The sequence below is a fragment of the Trichomycterus rosablanca genome, chromosome 1 (assembly GCF_030014385.1).
Source record: "Trichomycterus rosablanca isolate fTriRos1 chromosome 1, fTriRos1.hap1, whole genome shotgun sequence".
NCBI classification, from domain to species: domain Eukaryota; kingdom Metazoa; phylum Chordata; class Actinopteri; order Siluriformes; family Trichomycteridae; genus Trichomycterus; species Trichomycterus rosablanca.
In genome coordinates this window covers 6,630,096-6,651,513 of record NC_085988.1, presented here as the reverse complement: position 1 = coordinate 6,651,513, position 21,418 = coordinate 6,630,096, and the positions used below count along the sequence as shown (strand labels likewise).

Genomic DNA, 21,418 nt, shown 5'->3' with positions numbered 1-21,418 from the left:
CACTTGCTGCCTAATATACTCCCCCCCCCCACTAACAGGTGCTGTGATGAAGAGATAATCAGTGTTATTCACTTCACCTGTCAGTGGTCATAATGTTATGCCTAGTCGGTGTGTGTGTGTAAATACGTATATGGTAATAGAATAGATTGCCTTTATTTGTCATGTATACATGTACAGCTGTGCAGTATTCCAGCTGTTACGCCCCTGGAGCAAACAGGGTTAAAGGTCTTGCTAAAAGGCAGAACTGGGATTCCAACCCTCAACCTTTGGGTTATAGCCCGAAGCTCCTCCCACTAGGCCACCACTGTCCCACTCTACACTAGAGGTTAATGATGCTGAGAGCAGCAGTGATGATGATCAGCACCACTCTCAGCTACATGCACACATTGTGACATCATCATGATGACATCACCACACTCCACACCTCTGGTATAAGTTGCTGCGTTTCATGTGTTTGTGCTCATTTGATCTGAGACGCCGAGACAGTAAGCAGCATGAACATGTTCTCCTGTTGGACTCTTCCATCTGACCAAGACGAGCCGCACAGGCGGGTAAACCAACCGGAGAAGAAGGTAAAGAAGAGAAAATGGTGGCAGAGACGCCAGAAGGTAGAGATGCAGGACGGGGAGGGTGAGAAGGGAAACGGGGTAAAGGGTGAAGAGATGGGGCAAGGAGTGGAGCAGAAGGTTTTAGAGGACCAGGTAGACCAAACACCAAAGATGGAGAAGCAGGTGGTTCTGGGAAAAAACAAACCTGAGAAGAAAGTAAAGAAGAGAAAATGGTGGCAGAGACGCCAGAAGGTGGAGATGCAGGACGTGGAAGGTGAGAAGGGAAACGGGGTAAAGGGTGAAGAGATGAAGCAAGGAGTGGGGCAGAAGGTTTTAGAGGACCAGGCAGACCAAACACCAAAGATGGAGAAGCAGGTGGTTCTGGGAAAAAACAAACCTGAGAAGGTAGAGATACAGGTGGCCCCACGGGACCTGGTGGAAGAACCAGAGCAGGTCATTGTAAAGGACCAGAGGAGGAAACCAGTAAACAAGGTGGTTCTGGTTTGTGAGATTGAGATGAAGAAGTTAGAGCAGGTGGACCCAGTGGAGCAGGTGGACCCAGTGGAAAAACCAGACCAGGTCATGAATAAGGTAGAGAGGCGGATGGCCCCGCTGAACCTGGTTGAAGAAACAGAGCAGGTCATCCTGAAGAACCAGTGGATGGGACATGTAAAAAATAAGATACATTGCATAGAGAATGAGATAAAGAAGGAGGAGAGGCAGGTGGTCCAGCTAAACCTGGTGGAAGAACCAGAGCTGGTCATCCTAAAGGAGCAGGGGAAGGGACAGGTAAAAAATAGGGTTAGTTTTATAGAGAATAAGCTAAAGAAGGAGGAGAGGCAGGTGGACCCAGTGAATAAAACAGACCAGTTCGTGAAGAAGGAGGAGAGGCAGGTGGCCCCGCTGAACCTGGTGGAAGAACCAGACCAGGACATGAAGAAGGATCCAGCAGCTTTGGAGCAGCAAATATGGAAACTGAAAGAGCAGAACCTGGATCGAGGAAGCACTGAAGGTACGTTTGAAGGATTGTATAGATAGATGGTGGTGATCTAATATAGGTGAACATTAAAAATGGAATTAGGTTTCATTTCTCCATCAGATCCACTGAAGAACGTCTCCGAGGTGTCTTCAAACAAACCAGACCCCCAGCAGCTGCAGGACGACGTTCTTGTTCCCATCGTCGAAGCCCAACCTGAAGAGTCCGGGGCTCTGATGGAGACCGCGTGTGAAGATGAAGGTCTGGTTTAGATTCAGAAATACACGTTATACACGCTAGGTGGAGTAACACTGGAGTTTCCTCTAACACGTGTGCATGTCGGCTCTGTGTTGCTGTGTAGGTGTCCCGATGCCCAAGTCGAGGAGAACCAGCCTGAGAACCAAACGGTTCCAGTTCTTCAACGTCTGAAGCTGAGGTGGTGACGATCCGGAGATCATCCAATCACACGCCGACTTTTCCAACATCAAAATAACAATAAAGTGCCTTCATGAACATGTTGGTTGGTCTGATTTTGTGTACGTTGGGTATTGAGGGTGGACCGATGAATCAAATCAAATCAAATCAAGGTTTATTTGTCACATACATGGTACACAGTACAACTGGCAGTGAAATGCTTTAGTGACTGCTCCGCCACAGTCATTACAAAAACTACAAAATAGTTAAAAAATATATTATACAAAAAATATAGAATGTTTTCAAAAGTAAGAATTTAAAAACATTAGAAAAATTCACAATATAAAATTACCAATATAAAAACAATATAAAATTAAAAATTAACAATATAATTAAAAAAGCAATTTAAAGTAAACATTAGAAAAATTAACAATATAATTAAAAAGGTCAATTTAAAGTGACAAGTAGTGCAGAAACTGTGCAACATAATGCTACCTAATGCTATACAGATGTGCTAAATAATAAATACTCAAATACTAATCTATACATATACATACACTTACAGGGGTTGGACAAAATAACTGAAACACCTGGTTTTAGACCACAATAATTTATTAGTATGGTGTAGGGCCTCCTTTTGCAGCCAATACAGCGTCAATTCGTCTTGGAAATGACATATACAAGTCCTGCACAGTGGTCAGAGGGATTTTAAGGCATTCTTCTTGCAGGATAGTGGCCAGGTCACTACGTGATGCTGGTGGAGGAAAACGTTTCCTGACTCGCTTCTCCAAAACACCCCAAAGTGGCTCAATAATATTTAGATCTGGTGACTGTGCAGGCCATGGGAGATGTTCAACTTCACTTTCATGTTCATCAAACCAATCTTTCACCAGTCTTGCTGTGTGTATTGGTGCATTGTCATCCTGATACACGGCACCGCCATTGGATGCACATGGTCCTCCAGAATGGTTCGGTAGTCCTTGGCAGTGACGCGCCCATCTAGCACAAGTATTGGGCCGAGGGAATGCCATGATATGGCAGCCCAAACCATCACTGATCCACCCCCATGCTTCACTCTGGGCATGCAACAGTCTGGGTGGTACGCTTCTTTGGGGCTTCTCCACACCGTAACTCTCCCGGATGTGAGGAAAACAGTAAAGGTGGACTCATCAGAGAACAATACATGTTTCACATTGTCCACAGCCCAAGATTTGCGCTCCTTGCACCATTGAAACCGACGTTTGGCATCGGCACGAGTGACCAAAGGTTTGGCTATAGCAGCCCGGCCGTGTATATCGACCCTGTGGAGCTCCCGACGGACAGTTCTGGTGGAAACAGGAGAGTCGAGGTGCACATTTAATTCTGCCGTGATTTGGGCAGCCGTGGTTTTATGTTTTTTGGATACAATCCGGGTTAGCACCCGAACATCCCTTTCAGACAGCTTCCTCTTGCGTCCACAGTTAATCCTGTTGGATGTGGTTTGTCCTTCTTGGTGGTATGCTGACATTACCCTGGATACCGTGGCTCTTGATACATCACAAAGACTTGCTGTCTTGGTCACAGATGCGCCAGCAAGACGTGCACCAACAATTTGTCCTCTTTTGAACTCTGGTATGTCACCCATAATGTTGTGTGCATTGCAATATTTTGAGCAAAACTGTGCTCTTACCCTGCTAATTGAACCTTCACACTCTGCTCTTACTGGTGCAATGTGCAATTAATGAAGATTGGCCACCAGACTGGTCCAATTTAGCCATGAAACCTCCCACACTAAAATGACAGGTGTTTCAGTTATTTTGTCCAACCCCTGTATATACTCATATACATATACTTATATACACATACATATGTCCAAATATATACACATACATATACGTATAAATTAGATTGTGCAAGTTGTGTAAATTGGTCCTAAATGCTATTTTCGTTGAGGACTCGAATAGCTTGTGGGAAAAAGCTTCTTCTCATCCTCTCCGTTTTGGCTTTTAGAGCACGAAAACGCTTCCCAGATTGTAACAAAGAAAACAGTCCATTACTGGGATGACTGGGGTCCTTTACTATCCTCCTGGCCCTTGTCCAGCACCGTTTCCTGTATATGGACTGCAGGTCAGGAAGCTCAGTCCGTAGAGCCGCCCGTCCTGCTTGGTGCTGTTTCCGAACCAGGTTGTGATGTTTCCCGTTATGATGGATTCAATGGTGCAGGTGAAGAAGATACGAAGCACATTAGATGGTAGTTTGAAGTCCCTTAAGCGTCTGAGGTGATAAAGACGCTGACGGGCCTTCTTTGCCAGCGCAGTGGTGTGGCAGGACCATGACAGGTCCTCAGAGATGTGAACTCCAAGGTACTTGAAACTGTCCGCTCTTTCCACTGTGGTACCACTGATCATAACGGGGTGGTAGTTCCTCTCCTGCTTTATGCTGCAGTCCACTATCAGCTCCTTTGTCTTGCTGACGCTAAGGAGTAGATTGTTGTCCTGGCACCAGTCCTCCAGGTGTTTAATCTCCTCTAGGTAGGCCCTCTCATCGTTGTTAGAGATCAGGCCCACCACAACAGTGTCGTCAGCAAACTTGACAATGGTGGTAGAGCTGGAAGTGGCCACACAGTCATATGTGTACAGTGAGTACAGCAGGGGGCTCAGGACACAGCCCTGAGGGGCACCAGTGCTAAGGGTGAGTGTGGGTGAGATGTGTTTTCCTACCCGCACATCTTGTGTTCTGTCCGTCAAAAAGTTAGAGATCCAGTGACACAAGGATGGATGAAGTCCCAGGTTCTCCAACTTGATGGTTAGTTTAGAGGGGATGATCGTGTTAAATGCTGAGCTGTAGTCAACAAACAGCATTTTAACATAATTACCCCTCCCAGCGTCCAGGTGTGTTAGTGATGATGGTGATGATGATGATGGTGTGTTGGTGATGGCATCATCTGTGGAACGGTTGTGGCGGTATGCAAACTGTAAAGGGTCCATAGAGTCCGGAAGTGATGAGGTGATGAAGTCTCTGATGATCCTCTCGAAGCACTTCATCACGACTGATGTCAGGGCCACTGGGCGAAAGTCATTGAGGCAGGCTGGCTGGTTCTTCTTCGGGACTGGAACGATGACGGACTGTTTGAAGCACGCTGGTACGATGCACTGGGTCAGGGATAAGTTGAAAATATCTGTGAACACCGGTGCTAGCTGATCCGCGCAGGCTTTGATGACTCGGCCGGCGATCCCGTCCGGTCCTGCTGCTTTCCTGGTGTTCACTCTCCTAAAAGCTCTTCGTACATCACTCTCCCTGATGATGAGGAGTCTCTGCGTTGCGACGAGCTCCGTCTGCATGCTGGTCACACCGGTAGCGCTGTTAGCATCGTTAGCGCTGTTGGCGTTGCCGGCTGCAGCCTTGAAGCGAGCGTAGAAAGTGTTCAGTTCGGTTGCCAGAGACGCGTCCGCACTCACCAGTCTGGAGGGTGGGCTTCTGTAGTCCGTGATGGTCCGTAGTCCCTGCCACAGGGTTCTAGAGTCACTCTGCTGGAACTGTGTCTCTATCTTCTCCCCGTAGCGCCGCTTCGCCTCTTTCACCGCTCGGCGTACTCGGTAAGACGCAGCTTTATATTCCTCCATGTTACCGCTGATGAGCCCCGCGTTGTAGGCAGCGGTGCGAGAGTTCAGAGCGTCGCGGACGGTTTTATCCACCCACGGCTTCTGGTTGGGAAAAGTTTTCACTACGGTTTTCTCCACCGTATCGTCCACCAGTTTCCCAACAAATCCCACAACCGCTTCCGTAAACACGCTGACGTCATCAGCGGAGCTCTCTCGGAACATATCCCAGTCTGCGTCATCCAGAGCGTCCTGTAAGGCAGCCACCGATTGGTCCGTCCAGCGCGTGACCTCCCTCTGAACCGGAACCTCCTGTTTCAGCCTTTGTTTATATATTTTGGGCATGAGGAAGATGGCGGCGTGGTCTGACTTTCCAAATGGTGGATGAGATTGTGCCTCTGTCACTGTCTTCGAACGGAGTGTAGCAATGATCCAGTGTCCGTTTCATACAACCCTACTTCAAAACAACTGAACTATTCATTCATTCATCATCTATTCCGCTTATCCGAGTCGTTGCGATGTGGGAGGAAACCGGAGTACCCGGAGGAAACTCATATGAACACGAGGAGAACATGCAAACTCAAATAGGGATATGACTTCATACACTGTAAATTATAATAGCTGTCTTGACTTAAATTAACTTAGTAAACTTTACTCAATTAGCAATAAAATGCTATTCTTACTCGTTGTTATTAAGTTTTAATTACTCACTTTAATTATTGTTTTTGAGTGAATATAACTTAACACTGTTAAGTAGTATCAAAGGATGCGTTGTGAGCATGCGCAGTAGCTGTGTTCAGTCACCCGCTCTCCAGACAGGACTGGCGGCCACACCAACGGAGTGGAAGAAGAGAAAAGGCACAGAAACCGTGTGGTTCATTTCAAGTCTTGGTTCGTTTTTAAGGATAATAAGGTAAGTTATTAAGCAAACAATATGTGTATGACTTTGTGTATCTGAGTCCTGCCATATCTTTAAGTCGTACATGTGTGAGCATGAATGGTTACGTCGCATATTGAAGAGTATAACGCGAGATATAAAGCCAGAAAAAACTATTTAGCCAAATATAAAGAAGAACTTGTGGCTCTGAAAAGTTGGTCCATGCTTGAAACCTTCCACACTCGCATCCGTGGCTCACACGTAATGAGCTTAATGTTACCCCAGCTAGCAGAGAACATTCTAACATTATTCTACAGAATCATTTTTTTGATGGCTTGGACCACTGCACACCACGCTTTGTCACAATCTTCAAGTCTAAGAAAGGAACTGTTGGAGAGACATTGGCTGAGTTTGTGCAGCAGACTGATTTAAGGGTGAGTCTACTACTGGTTTCTTATATGATTATTTATGGTGGTAAGTTTACCATGAATAACAGTGGTTAGGGGATAGAGCAGGGTTGGGCAATCTTATCCACAAAGGACCAGTGTGGCTGCTGGTTTTTGTTTCAACCAAACAGGAGGTCACATGAACAGTTGTTTAACTGAGACCAACTATGCAGCTGATGAGCTATAATCTCTGTCTTTACATCTACAAAGTGGACCAACAAATTTGGTGTGTCATAGAGTAATAGAGTGGACAGTGAGTGGACACAGTGTTTAAAAACTGACCAGACACAGCATTGATTTGAACTTCAGGATTAAAGCAGCTTCTTGTTTTGCTGACAGAGCTTGATGGCGTTGCATTGTTTGCAGGGGCTTGCATTTTCTCTGTAGGCTCTCTTGTTACTTGTTTTGTAACTTTTGATTCATGCATAATCTTATAACTTTCTTGTTCACTATTGACTTCTAGAAACTCGATGTGACAGCAATGCTCACGCTTGTTCTTCAAGGTCTACCTGTTCTACTTGGTGATGACCCCAGTAACTTCTACAACACCTGCTTTGTAAGTTCTCATACTTGCATCTTAAAGGAAAACAAAGTTGTGGGGAAATTTGCTTTGTATTTGGCATTATCTTACTGAGAGTCAGATTAATGCCAAATATATCCGTGAGTTCAGTACAAAAATGGGCTGCATGGTTACGGTATCAGTCGAGTGACACTTGAAACCTAGCTACAGTGAAGTGAAAGACATACACCTTTTATCTCCAAAACTGATTAATTTAAATAGTACACCTTGCAAAAATACGACGGCGTATTAGGGCCACTAAATAATTTTTTTTTTTAATTTGTTCTGAGATTAAAGTCGATATTATTCTGAGATTAAAGTCGACATTATTCTGAGATTAAAGTCGACATTATTCTGAGATTAAAGTCGATATTATTCTGAGATTAAAGTCGATATTATTCTGAGATTAAAGTCGAAGTAATATGGCCATAGCAGCCGCCTCGTGTTAAAATGAGTGATGTTCATGATTTGGTGAAGTTATACTTTCGCATCGGTTTTACGAATAAATAAATCCTCAATCTCTTGGCACAACAGCACCGGATTGTTATTAGCATAAGGACGCTGAAACGGATTTGCAGTAAACTGCATTTGTTTAGAAGAAAGAACCAGACGGACTTAGAGGAAATCTTCTCTTTTGTTGAAGCAGAACTTGCGGGTAGTGGCAGGCTACAAGGCTATCGGTGGTTACATCTCCGTGCTATTCGAAGAGGGTTTGTAGTTTCACAGGAGACGATGAGAATGATCATCAAAATGATCGATCCCTAAGGAGTGCAACTCCGGCGCGCTCGGCGTCTGCGCCGTCGCCAGTACTGCAACCGAGGCCCCAACGCTTTATGGCATATGGACTCGTACGATAAACTAAAGCCTTATGGCATTGCTATAAATGGTTGCATTGACGGATTTAGTCGCCATGTCATGTGGATGGAGGCGTACAACACGAATAACGACCCAAAAGTAATTGCGGGTTATTGGATAAGCACAGTAACGCGCATTGGAGGCTGCCCTCAGCGCCTGCGTGCCGATCCAGGTACTGAGAATGGGCATGTGAGGGAAATGCAGATGTTTTTACGCAGAAATCACTCGGACCCTTACGCAGGAGAGAGAAGTTTCATTTATGGATGCAGCACGGCAAACCAACGCATAGAATCGTGGTGGGGCATTCTGCGTAAACAAAGTGGACAGTTCTGGATGGACATTTTCCAGACGCTCAGAGATGATGGACATTTTTCCGGTGACTTCTTGGACAGAAATCTGATACAGTTCTGCTTCCTTAACCTAATTCAGGTAGGCTCTATAGCCACAGGCTACACCTTCTGTATTTATATTCATCAGTTATGTATTGCCAGATTGTTTTTATTAAGCTACCTTCACTACATTTGATCAGAAACAGCTATAGTCTGTAATTAATCTGTCTATTAATCTAAACCATTTATTAATGTAATAGCACCACCAAAAGGTATTATTTTGTGGGCAGACAATTCCAGGCACAAGTCACACTTACAAAAAAGTCCAGCAACATTGCTGTCACATTCAGTTGTACCAGCAAAACACACTACTATGTTAGTGCCACTGCTGTGATGATAATATTCTACCACCAAAATAGCTTTACCAACAAATCAGCTGCGATCCCATCGTACCAGCAGTCTTTTACCACTAACGGTCAAGTTAGGGGTTGGCTGATAAATTGTGGAGCAAGAGACGAGACACGGTGACTAATTGTAGGTGTGCTTGGTAAACTGGTCATTGAAGCCGCAGGTATAAGATGTTGACAATATAAAGTTTTGATAATATTTTAATGACGTATATGTTTAACTAAACTTATGACTCAACACAGGCTTTTTGAATGACAAGTGTCCCATATATTGATGCAGGTAAATGTTCTGTGCAGATTTTTTGTTGGGACAGTAGTTGAACTAAGTTTTACATATTTATGTTCATGCAGGAGGAACTAGACGAAGTTGTGAGGACATGGAACTCCCATCAAATAAGGTCAAGGCCAGGAATTCCAGGAGGACGCCCAATTTTAATGTACTGCATGCCACAGATTTATGGTGCAGGGGAGGACAAACTCAAATATGTGCTTCCAGAAGAGGTCACTGTTTGCAAAGAGGAATGCACCCCAAAATCCCAGTTCCCCTGTGATGAAACAGTCTTTGAGCTTTGTGCTCTTCTTATTGATGAAAATGACTGGGATGCTCCTGCTGATGCATACCATGCAGCTGAACTGTACATTCTCTTAAGAAATCAAATACTAGATAATATCTAGAACTGAGCTTCTCAACACCAGCTATGGGGACCCACTGATGAGTGGGTTCTCGGAACTGAAGTTACTTTCTAATAGATTGTGTCTGTAGTTATATTAAAATAAATGATGTGTTTATATGCATGCATCTGACAAAATAAAAATTCAATAATTTCACATATATATTGGTGACGGCGTATTAGGGCCACTAAGGATTTTTTTTTTAAATTTGTTCTGAGATTAAAGTCGATATTATTCTGAGATTAAAGTTGACATTATTCTGAGATTAAAGTCGACATTATTCTGAGATTAAAGTCGACATTATTCTGAGATTAAAGTCGACATTATTCTGAGATTAAAGTCGACATTATTCTGAGATTAAAGTCGAAATAATATAGCCAAAGAGTAGGTCGTAGTACGTCGTAGGCTTGTCAGTTCAGAGAAGCGCGAATGCAAGCACGCATCCTAGGTTTCACCTACGAGTTGTGACGAGGACTGCTGTAATTACCATCAGTCAAGAGGTACGTTCTTAAACTGGTACTTTTTAATGCTCTATTAATGTTATAGCCGGTTAATGCAATGCCCAGGTAGCCTGATCAGTCTTACATGGTTAGCGAACTATTAGCGTCATATTTTGGACCTAATGCATAACACAGGCAAAATCGTAAGTTTATAATCGGAGTTGGTCTACTGTAATGAACTTAATGCGAGGCTGTAATTAAGCCACACACGTTTATCTGAGTGAAACGTCACCCTAAACGCCGTAGCTATTGTCCGCTTAAATTGTCACGAAGAGAGAGAGAGAGAGAGAGAGAGAGAGAGAGAGAGAGAGAGAGAGAGAGAGAGAGAGAGAGAAAGAAAGAAAGTAACGTAAACAAAGCTTAACGTCGCTCATACTAAAACAACGACCCAACTAAACTTTTTAAACTATGTTGTTTTAGTATTTTAGGCTACACTAAAAACCTTGTTCGTGCTGTTTTAGATTCCCCTTTAAAAACGCTCGTCAGTGGTTTTATTAATCCGAGATTTTGTGAGTTTCTTGTAGCATTTGCCATCATGTATTTGTATTTTATTCTGCAGTTCCCAATGGCAGAGAAACTATCAGATTTATTAACCTTCTTGAGGGATAGAGGTGTCTCGGAAGATGCAATTCATTTGATGGAAGAGCAAAAGGTAGTGCTTTGTTTATAATATTAAGGGTTATTGTTGACATAATGTGTATGATTGACTGTGATGTATTCTGTACTGTGTGTTTTTGTTCCACACCAAAAGGGGGTGCTATCGTTTTGATAAGAGATGTAATATGATTGGTGACGTTACATCCCCTATATGTATGAATGTTTCTGCATTTTGACTCTCTCTCTCTATTAGCCCTCTCCCGACATGACGGCAGTTAGAGCAGTTCGTTTATTTTTCCCTTAAAAATAAATATGCCCTAGAGGCTGAGGAAAGATTTCATCTCGTCTATTTCTATGTTGTAATTATTGGATTCCTGCTGTATGTTAGTGGTGCTCCTGCTAACAGGTTATGGGCCCAGGAACGACGACAATAGTTGCAACAAAGGAAAGTGTGGTAGCTAGTTTAGCGCGGTAAAACCGGGGAGCTAAGCTAAAGCTGAGAAGAATGGCAAACCAAAAGGCAAAGTGGCCGATGTTCGACGGTCGGGCCGAAGAATATAAGCTCTGGGAAGAACGGATGCTGTGTTGCATGCACCGTGTTGGATTAAAAGAGTCTAAAGACACAACTGCTCCGACAACTTTTTTCCTATTTATATTTATTTTGCAGCTTTTTATCGGTTTTAACCTCCTTTTCTTTTCACCATGTCTTGTAACCGAGACATGGCTGAACCCAGCGGTACCGGACCACGCCATCCAGCCGGCCGAGTGCTTCTCGGTATACCGCATGGACAGAACAATGGAGTCGGGAAAGACAAGAGGAGGTGGTGTGTGCATGATGGTGAACAGCAGCTGGTGTGATAATACCGATGTCGTTACTCTTGCACGCTCCTGCACACCTAACCTGGAACTTCTGGCACTCAAGTTTCGTCCTTTCTACCTTCCTCGGGAATTTACTTCGGTCATTGTCAGCACCGTTTATATATCCCACCTCGGATGAACACGGACACTGCACTGTGTGAACTTCATGACAAACTCACACAGTTTCAGACTCATCACCGGGACGCTGCGCTTATTGTGGTTGGTGATTTTAACAGCGCTAACCTCAAACGTGCAGTGCCAAACTTTTACCAGCACATCACCTGTCCCACCAGAGGGAAACGGACACTGGATTATTGCTACACCCCGTTCGAAGACAGTTACAAGGCACAAGCTCATCCACCATTTGGAAAGTCAGACCACGCCACCATCTTCCTCATGCCTAAATATAAACAAAGGCTGAAACAGGAGGTTCCGATCAGAGGGAGGTCACGCGCTGGTTGGACCAATCGGTGGCTGCCTTACAGGACGCTCTGGATGACGCAGACTGGGATATGTTCCGAGAGAGCTCCGCTGATGACGTCAGCGTGTTTACGGAAGCGGTTGTGGGATTTGTTGGGAAACTGGTGGACGATACAGTGGAGAAAACCGAAGTGAATACTTTTCCCAACCAGAAGCCGTGGGTGGATAAAACCGTCCGCGGCGCTCTGAACTCTCGCACCGCTGCCTACAACGCGGGGCTCATCAGCGGTAACATGGAGGAGTATAAAGCTGCGTCTTACCGAGTACACCGAGCGGTGAAAGAGGCGAAGCGGCACTACGGGGAGAAAATAGAGACACAGTTCCAGCAGAGTGACTCTAGAACCCTGTGGCAGGGACTACGGACCATCACGGACTACAGAAGCCCACCCTCCAGACTGGTGAGTGCGGACGCGTCTCTGGCAACGGAGCTGAACACTTTCTACGCTCGCTTCGAGGCTGCAGCCGGCAACGCTAACAGCACTAACGATGCTATCAGCGCTACCGGTGTGACCAGCATGCAGACGGAGCTCGTCAGAACGCAGAGACCCCTCATCATCAGGGACAGTGATGTACGGAGAGCCTTCAGGAGAGTGAACACCAGGAAAGCAGCAGGACCAGATGGGATCGCCGGCCGAGTCATCAAAGCTTGCACGGCGTTTACGGTGATCTTCAACCTATCCCTGACCCAGTGCATCGTACCAGCGTGCTTCAAACAGTCCGTCATCGTTCCAGTCCCGAAGAAGAACCAGCCAGCCTGCCTCAATGACTTTCGCCCAGTGGCCCTGACATCAGTCGTGATGAAGTGCTTCGAGAGGATCATCAGAGACTTCATCACTTCCGGACTCTATTGACCCTTTACAGTTTGCACACCGCCACAACTGTTCTACAGATGATGCCATCACCTACCTCCTTCACACCACATTAACACACCTGGACGCTGGGAGGGGTAATTATGTTAAAATGCTGTTTGTTGACTACAGCTCAGCATGTAACATGATCATCCCCTCTAAACTAACCATCAAGTTGGAGAACCTGGAACTTCATCCATCCTTGTGTCACTGGATCTCTAACTTTTTGACGGACAGAACACAAGCTGTGCGGGTAGGAAAACACATCTCACCCACACTCACCCTTAGCACTGGTGCCCCTCAGGGCTGTGTCCTGAGCCCCCTGCTGTACTCACTGTACACATATGACTGTGTGGCCACTTCCAGCTCTACCACCATTGTCAAGTTTGCTGACGACACTGTTGTGGTGGGCCTGATCTCTAACAACGATGAGAGTGCCTACCTAGAGGAGATTAAACACCTGGAGGACTGGTGCCAGGACAACAATCTACTCCTTAGCGTCAGCAAGACAAAGGAGCTGATAGTGGACTGCAGCATAAAGCAGGAGAGGAACTATCACCTCGTTATGATCAGTGGTACCGCAGTGGAAAGAGCGGACAGTTTCAAGTACCTTGGAGTTCACATCTCTGAGGACCTGTCATGGTCCTGCCACACCACTGCGCTGGCAAAGAAGGCCCGTCAGCGTCTTTATCACCTCAGACGCTTAAGGGACTTCAAACTACCATCCAAGGTGCTTCGTAACTTCTACACCTGCACCATTGAATCCATCATAACGGGAAACATCACAACCTGGTTCGGAAACAGCACCAAGCAGGACGGGCGGCTCTACGGACTGAGCTTCCTGACCTGCAGTCCATATACAGGAAACGTGCTGGACAAGGGCCAGGAGGATAGTAAAGGACCCCAGTCATCCCAGTAATGGACTGTTTTCTTTGTTACAATCTGGGAAGCGTTTTCATGCTCTAAAAGCCAAAACGGAGAGAATGAGAAGAAGCTTTTTCCCACAAGCTATTCGAGTCCTCAACGAAAATAGCATTTAGGACCAATTTACACAACTTGCACAATCTAATTTATACGTATATGTATGTGTATATATTTGGACATATGTATGTGTATATAAGTATATGTATATGAGTATATAAGTGTATGTATATGTATAGATTAGTATTTGAGTATTTATTATTTAGCACATCTGTATAGCATTATGTAGCATTATGTTGCACAGTTTCTGCACTACTTGTCACTTTACACACTTGTTCACTTTAAATTGACCTTTTTAATTATATTGATAATTTTTCTAATGTTCACTTTACTTTAAATTGCTCTTTTTAATTATATTGATAATTTTTATAATGTTTACTTTAAATTGCTTTTTTAAATTATATTGTTAATTTTTATAATGTTTACTTTACTTTAAATTGCTTTTTTAATTATATTGTTAATTTTGAATTTTATATTGTTTTTATATTGGTAATTTTATATTGTTAATTTTTCTAATGTTTTTAAATTCTTACTTTTAAAAACATTCTATATTTTTTGTATAATATATTTTTTAACTATTTTGTAGTTTTTGTAATGACTGTGGCGGAGCAGTCACTAAAGCATTTCACTGCCAGTTGTACTGTGTACCATGTATGTGACAAATAAACCTTGATTTGATTCATCGGTCCACCCTCAATACCCAACGTACACAAAATCAGACCAACCAACATGTTCATGAAGGCACTTTATTGTTATTTTGATGTTGGAAAAGTGGGCGTGTGATTGGATGATCTCCGGATCGTCACCACCTCAGCTTCAGACGTTGAAGAACTGGAACCGTTTGGTTCTCAGGCTGGTTCTCCTCGACTTCGGCATCGGGACACCTACACAGCAACACAGAGCCGACATGCACACGTGTTAGAGGAAACTCCAGCGTTACTCCACCTAGCGTGTATAACGTGTATTTCTGAATCTAAACCAGACCTTCATCTTCACACGCGCTCTCCATCAGAGCCCCGGACTCTTCAGGTTGGGCTTCGACGATGGGAACAAGAACGTCGTCCTGCAGCTGCTGGGGGTCTGGTTTGTTTGAAGACACCTCGGAGATGTTCTTCAGTGGATCTGATGGAGAAATGAAACCTAATTCAATTTTTAATGTTCACCTTTATTAGATCACCATCTATCTATACAATCCTTCAAACGTACCTTCAGTGCTTCCTCTATCCAGGTTCTGCTCTTTCAGTTTCCATATTTTGTCCTCCAAAGCTGCTGGATCCTTCTTCATGTCCTGGTCTGGTTCTTCCACCAGGTTCAGCGGGGCCACCTGCCCCTCCTCCTTCTTCACGAACTGGTCTGTTTTATTCACTGGGTCCACCTGCCTCTCCTCCTTCTTCACGAACTGGTCTGTTTTATTCACTGGGTCCACCTGCCTCTCCTCCTTCTTTAGCTTATACTCTATAAAACTAACCCTATTTTTTACCTGTCCCTTCCCCTGGTCCTTTAGGATGACCAGCTCTGGTTCTTCCACCAGGTTTAGCGGGTCCACCTGCCTCTCCTCCTTCTTCATCTCATTCTCTATAAAACTAACCCTATTTTTTACCTGTCCCTTTCCCTGGTCCTTTAGGATGACCAGCTCTGGTTCTTCCACCAGGTTCAGCTGGACCATCTGCCCCTCTGCCTTCTTTATCTCATTCTCTATGCAATGAATCTTATTTTTTACATGTCCCATCCACTGGTTCTTCAGGATGACCTGCTCTGTTTCTTCAACCAGGTTCAGCGGGGCCACCTGTTTCTCTACCCTTTTCATGACCTGGTCAGGTTTTTCCACTGGGTCCACCTGCTCCACTGGGTCCACCTGCTCCACTGGGTCCACCTGCTCTAACTTCTTCATCTCAATCTCACAAACCAGAACCACCTTGTTTACTGGTTTCCTCCTCTGGTCCTTTACAACGACCTGTTCTGGTTCTTCCACCAGGTCCCGTGGGGCCACCTGCATCTCTACCTTCTCAGGTTTGTTTTTTCCCAGAACCACCTGCTTCTCCATCTTTGGTGTTTGGTCTGCCTGGTCCTCTAAAACCTTCTGCCCCACTCCTTGCCCCATCTCTTCACCCTTTACCTCATTTCCCTTCTCATCCTCCACGTCCTGCATCTCTACTTTCTGGCGTCTCTGCCACCATTTTCTCTTCTTTACCTTCTTCTCAGGTTTGTTTTTTCCCAGAACCACCTGCTTCTCCATCATTGGTATTTGGTCTGCCTGGTCCTCTAAAACCTTCTGCTCCACTCCTTGCCCCATCTCTTCACCCTTTACCCCGTTTCCCTTCTCACCCTCCACGTCCTGCATCTCTACCTTCTGGCGTCTCTGCCACCATTTTCTCTTCTTTACCTTCTTCTCCGGTTCGTTTACCCGCCTGTGCGGCTCGTGTTGGTCAGATGGAAGAGTCCAACAGGAGAACATGTTCATGCTGCTTACTGTCTCGGCGTCTCAGATCAAATGAGCACAAACACATGAAACGCAGCAACTTATACCAGAGGTGTGGAGTGTGGTGATGTCATCATGATGATGTCACAATGTGTGCATGTAGCTGAGAGTGGTGCTGATCATCATCACTGCTGCTCTCAGCATCATTAACCTCTAGTGTAGAGTGGGACAGTGGTGGCCTAGTGGGAGGAGCTTCGGGCTATAACCCAAAGGTTGAGGGTTGGAATCCCAGTTCTGCCTTTTAGCAAGACCTTTAACCCTGTTTGCTCCAGGGGCGTAACAGCTGGAATACTGCACACCTGTACATGTATACATGACAAATAAAGGCAATCTATTCTATTACCATATACGTATTTACACACACACACACACACACACACACACACACACCGACCAGGCAGAACATTATGACCACTGACAGCTGAAGTGAATAACACTGATTATCTCTTCATCACAGCACCTGTTAGTTGGGGGGGGGGGGGGGGTATATTAGGTAGCAAGTGAACATTTTATCCTCAAAGTTGATGTTAGAAGCAGTTAGTCAGCGTGAGGATCTGAGTGAGTTTGACGAGGGCCAAATTGTGATGGCTAGACGACCGGGTCAGAGCATCTCCAAAACTGCAGCTCTTGTGGGGTGTGTCCCGGTCTGCAGTGGTCAGTATCTATCAAAAGTGCTCCAAGGAGGGAACAGTGGTAAACCAGTGTCAGGGTCATGAGCGGACAGGGCTCATTGATGGCCCGTGTGATCCGATCCAACAGACGAGCTCCTGTGGCTCAAACTGCTGAAGAAGTTCATGCTGGTTCTGATAGAAAGGTGTCAGAATACACAGAGCATCACAGTTTGTTGCTGCAGATCAGTCAGGGTGCCCATGCTGACCCCTGTCCACCACTGAAAGCACCAACAATGGGCATGTGCACATCCACGGAGCAATGGAAGAAGGTGGTCTGGTCTGATGAATCAGGTTTTTTTTTTACATCACTTGGACATCCGGGTGTCTGTGTGTCGCTTACCCGGGGAACACATGGCACCAGGATGCATTGTGAGGAAGAAGGCAAGCTGGCGGAGGCAGTGTGACGCTTTGGGCGACGTTCTGCTGGGAAACCTTGGGTCCTGCCATCCATGTGGATGTTACTTTGACACGTAGCTCCTACCTAAGCATTGTTGTAGACCATGTTCACCCTCTCATGGAGACGCTTCCCTGATATCTGTGGCCTCTTTCAGCACAAAACTAAAATGCTTCAGGAACGGTTTAAGGAGCAAAACAACCAGTTTGAGGTGTCGACCTGGCCTCCAAATTCCCCAGATCTCGATCCGATCGAGCATCTGTGGGACGTGCTGGACAAACAAGTTCGATCCATGGAGGCTCCACCTCACAACCTACAGGAGTTACAGGAGCTGCTGCTGACATCGTGGTGCCAGGTGGTGTGGAGTCCATGCCTTGACGGGTCAGGGCTGTTTTGGTAGCAAAAGCGGGGGACCAACACAATATTAAGAAGGTGGTCATAATGTTATACCTGATCAGTGGATTATTATTACTATATTTGTATTAGCCCCAGTCCCTGCCACTGAGAAGCACCTTTATATACTGATGCTGCCACCACCATGTTTCACAGTAAGGATGATATTAGCCTCAATCGAGTACAAGCCAAGATTTTTTATTTCTATTTTGTCACAATTAGCACAAATTCCAACAGACACACTGCAAAATCTTATGGAAACATGGGTGGAGGTATTTGTATATTTGTATATTTATGGCATTGGTATCGGAATGGGATGTCCATCAAGCTGATGCTCGTCCACACCCTGTACAGTCCCAGATTTGGCAGTATTAATGACCCTGATCTCTCCGGTCCAGGATCAATTCAAGCTCAGTGCGTGTGGCTTTAAATCAGCAAGTTAGCATCAATTATATCAGTCATGGGTGAGACGGCGGCGCCTGATAGCCCAACGCGTTTTACGGCTGATGATAAAAGCTAAAGAGCCGAAAAGAAAACGTGCACCATGACATGAAAAATGCGGCACGTCCTTCTCTCGTGCCCTTGAGGGGCATTTAGGACGGAGCTTGTGGATGGGGGGCAATAAATCAGGAGGCACAATTGTAAAGGATCACTGCCGACCTCCAGAGATTGATGTGAGCGCAGGTGTACGTTTCATTTAACACTTACAAAATGATATAATGAAAATAATGTGAGCTGCCCTGCTGCCACTACCTACCTGATCAGCTGCCTCAGTAGAGAGGATTCTAATAAGACATGAAACTCATAAGGCAGATTATTTAGACATAGTTTTAGCTCACTAAGCTAACACAGTTAGCATCAGGAAATTCAAACCGATGGGCTGAGGCTGCACAACCCGCTAGCACGCTGGCAACGTCTCCCTCCATGTACCGAAAACAGTTAAACTGTCCCTGACGAGCCTGAATTTACAACCCCGAAATCAGTGCAGTAAAGAAGCATTATGTTAACCATGTCCTGAAGCGGCGTCGACTTCTCTGGGCTCGGGGGCATCTAGGATGGACAATCACACAGTGGAAACGTGTCTTGTGGTCAGATATATCAGCAATCCAGGTCTTTTTTGGAACAAATGGACGCCGTGTGCTCCGGACCAAAGACGGAAAGGATCCAGACTGTTATTAGCAAAAGCCAGGGTCTGTCATGGTATGGGGGTGTGTCAGTACCAGGGTGTATCATGGTATGAGGTGTGTCAGTACCAGGGTGTATCATGGTATGGGGGCGTGTCAGTACCAGGGTGTATCATGGTATGGGGGCGTGTCAGTACCAGGGTCTGTCATGGTATGGGGGTGTGTCAGTACCAGGGTCTGTCATGGTATGGGGGTGTGTCAGTACCAGGGTCTGTCATGGTATGGGGGTGTATCAGTACCAGGGTCTGTCATGGTATGGGGGTGTATCAGTACCAGGGTCTGTCATGGTATGGGGGTGTGTCAGTACCAGGGTGTGTCATGGTATGGGGGGGTGTCAGTACCAGGGTCTGTCATGGTATGGGGGTGTGTAAGTACCAGGGTCTGTCATGGTATGGGGGTGTGTCAGTACCAGGGTCTGTCATGGTATGGGGGTGTGTCAGTACCAGGGTCTGTCATGGTATGGGGGTGTGTCAGTACTAGGGTCTGTCATGGTATGGGGGGGTGTCAGTACCAGGGTCAGGCATGGTATGGGGGTGTGTCAGTACCAGGGTCTGTCATGTTATGGGGGGGGTGTCAGTACCAGGGTCTGTCATGGTATGGGGGTGTGTAAGTACCAGGGTCTGTCATGGTATGAGGGTGTGTCAGTACCAGGGTGTGTCATGGTATGGGGGGTGTCAGTACCAGGGTCTGTCATGGTATGGGGGTGTGTCAGTACCAGGGTCTGTCATGGTATGGGGGGGTGTCAGTACCAGGGTCTGTCATGGTATGGGGGGGTGTCAGTACCAGGGTCTGTCATGGTATGGGGGGTGTCAGTACCAGGGTCTGTCATGGTATGGGGGGGTGTCAGTACTAGGGTCTGTCATGGTATGGGGGGGTGTCAGTACCAGGGTCTGTCAGGGTATGGGGGGTGTCAGTACCAGGGTCTGTCATGGTATGGGGGGGTGTCAGTACCAGGGTCTGTCATGGTATGAGGGTGTGTCAGTACCAGGGTGTGTCATGGTATGGGGGTGTGTCAGTACCAGGGTCTGTCATGGTATGGGGGTGTGTCAGTACCAGGGTGTGTCATATTACTCCAGTAAAAGTACTAGTAAAAGTAAAAATACTCTTTACCTCCACTTAAGTACTAAACTAAATTTACCTTCAAATGTACTGAAGTATGAAAGTAAAAGTAGCAGGATTTATTATGGCTCCAATGTTTTATGATCATTCCTGTAACAAGACTCTTGATTAATCAACTTTTAATTAATCCATTTTAGGTGAAAAGACTTAACTGACTGAGCTAAACTGGGTTATACCTATTAATTAAGATAAACATGTAACATTTAGTGCTGAGAAAATGCTAAATAATAACAGGATTAAGTATATTAATAACATTAAATTCATTATTTTTTTTAAAACAAAGCAACATACAGCTGAAAGTTCTTGGTAAGTAGTGGAAATGAATGGAGCTCTATGGGATGTTTGGAACTATTCAGAGCTCCACAACCCGGAAGCTGTGCAGAAAAAATGTCCCGCCCCTTTCCAGCGGTTCCCTATGGGAGTGTCGCCTCTCTGTTCTCTCTACCACTCTGGCCACATCTCCTCGTACTTCTGTCCACTCTCTTCGCCTTTCTGGAGATACCAGTTATTTTTTGGCAAGTAAATTGTTTTTGCACTTCCACCTCCAAGTCTCTTTTACTTTGTTCCTCTGTCTACATCAAGTATTTTACTAGCTGATTCCCTTGCCACTTTACTGGTCATATCCCAGTTGTACGGCACCCTTTTACCATTACGATCTTCTTTTAACCATCTAATCCTTGGTTCTATACACTGATGCCAGTGAGGTACAGTAGGCTGCCACCACAACTGCTCTGACCCTTTTTGGCTATTTATTTTTTATTTTGTGCTCTTTAATTGGCTCTTACCTTCTTTTCTTTTTACTAGTTTCTTTAGCTAGAGATGCCAAAAGTCTGCCCTCTTTCAGAGTAACAAAAATACCTTACCCAGTTAGAACAAATCAGTGAAGAAAGGAAAATAAAGGTGTGGAAGAGAAGTTGAGGTCTAGAAGAAAAGAATCTTTAAACTTCTGAGATCCACCGAATAAAATTTAAACCTCTAGAACAACTCAGTTGTGTTCACATTTATAGAGAAGTGACACTAATAACAGCAACATATCAAATATCTCTTTATTAAAATAAAACTGGTATTATTACCATTACAATCATATTAATTCATTATAAACCTGCAACATCACTAATGTTTATTTCAATAGAAAAACTAAATACAATAAAAACATAAAAAATAAAAAAAAATCAGTGACCACAAAATATTCTACATTTATAAAATTATAAGATTATTTAAAGTAAAAAAAAGGAACTTTTACATGTAGAATT

The 21,418-nt window shown here is 45.0% G+C and overlaps 2 protein-coding genes across 2 annotated transcripts; one reads left to right on the top strand and one right to left on the bottom strand.

Moving 5' to 3' along the window:
• The first annotated feature begins 315 nt into the window (after positions 1-315).
• Positions 316-2,037, top strand: LOC134317163 (uncharacterized). The gene is made up of 3 exons (XM_062997904.1): positions 316-1,560; positions 1,648-1,785; positions 1,886-2,037. The coding sequence occupies exons 1-3, from the start codon at positions 495-497 to the stop codon at positions 1,951-1,953; spliced, it is 1,272 nt and encodes a 423-aa protein (XP_062853974.1). The 5' UTR covers positions 316-494; the 3' UTR covers positions 1,954-2,037.
• A 12,620-nt stretch (positions 2,038-14,657) lies between these two features.
• On the bottom strand, positions 14,658-16,401 carry LOC134317107 (uncharacterized). The gene is made up of 3 exons (XM_062997811.1): positions 15,132-16,401; positions 14,910-15,047; positions 14,658-14,809 (listed from the first exon to the last, which is right to left on the bottom strand). Exons 1-3 carry the CDS (start codon positions 16,384-16,386, stop codon positions 14,742-14,744), a joined length of 1,461 nt encoding a protein of 486 aa, XP_062853881.1. The 5' UTR covers positions 16,387-16,401; the 3' UTR covers positions 14,658-14,741.
• Positions 16,402-21,418: the final 5,017 nt, after the last annotated feature.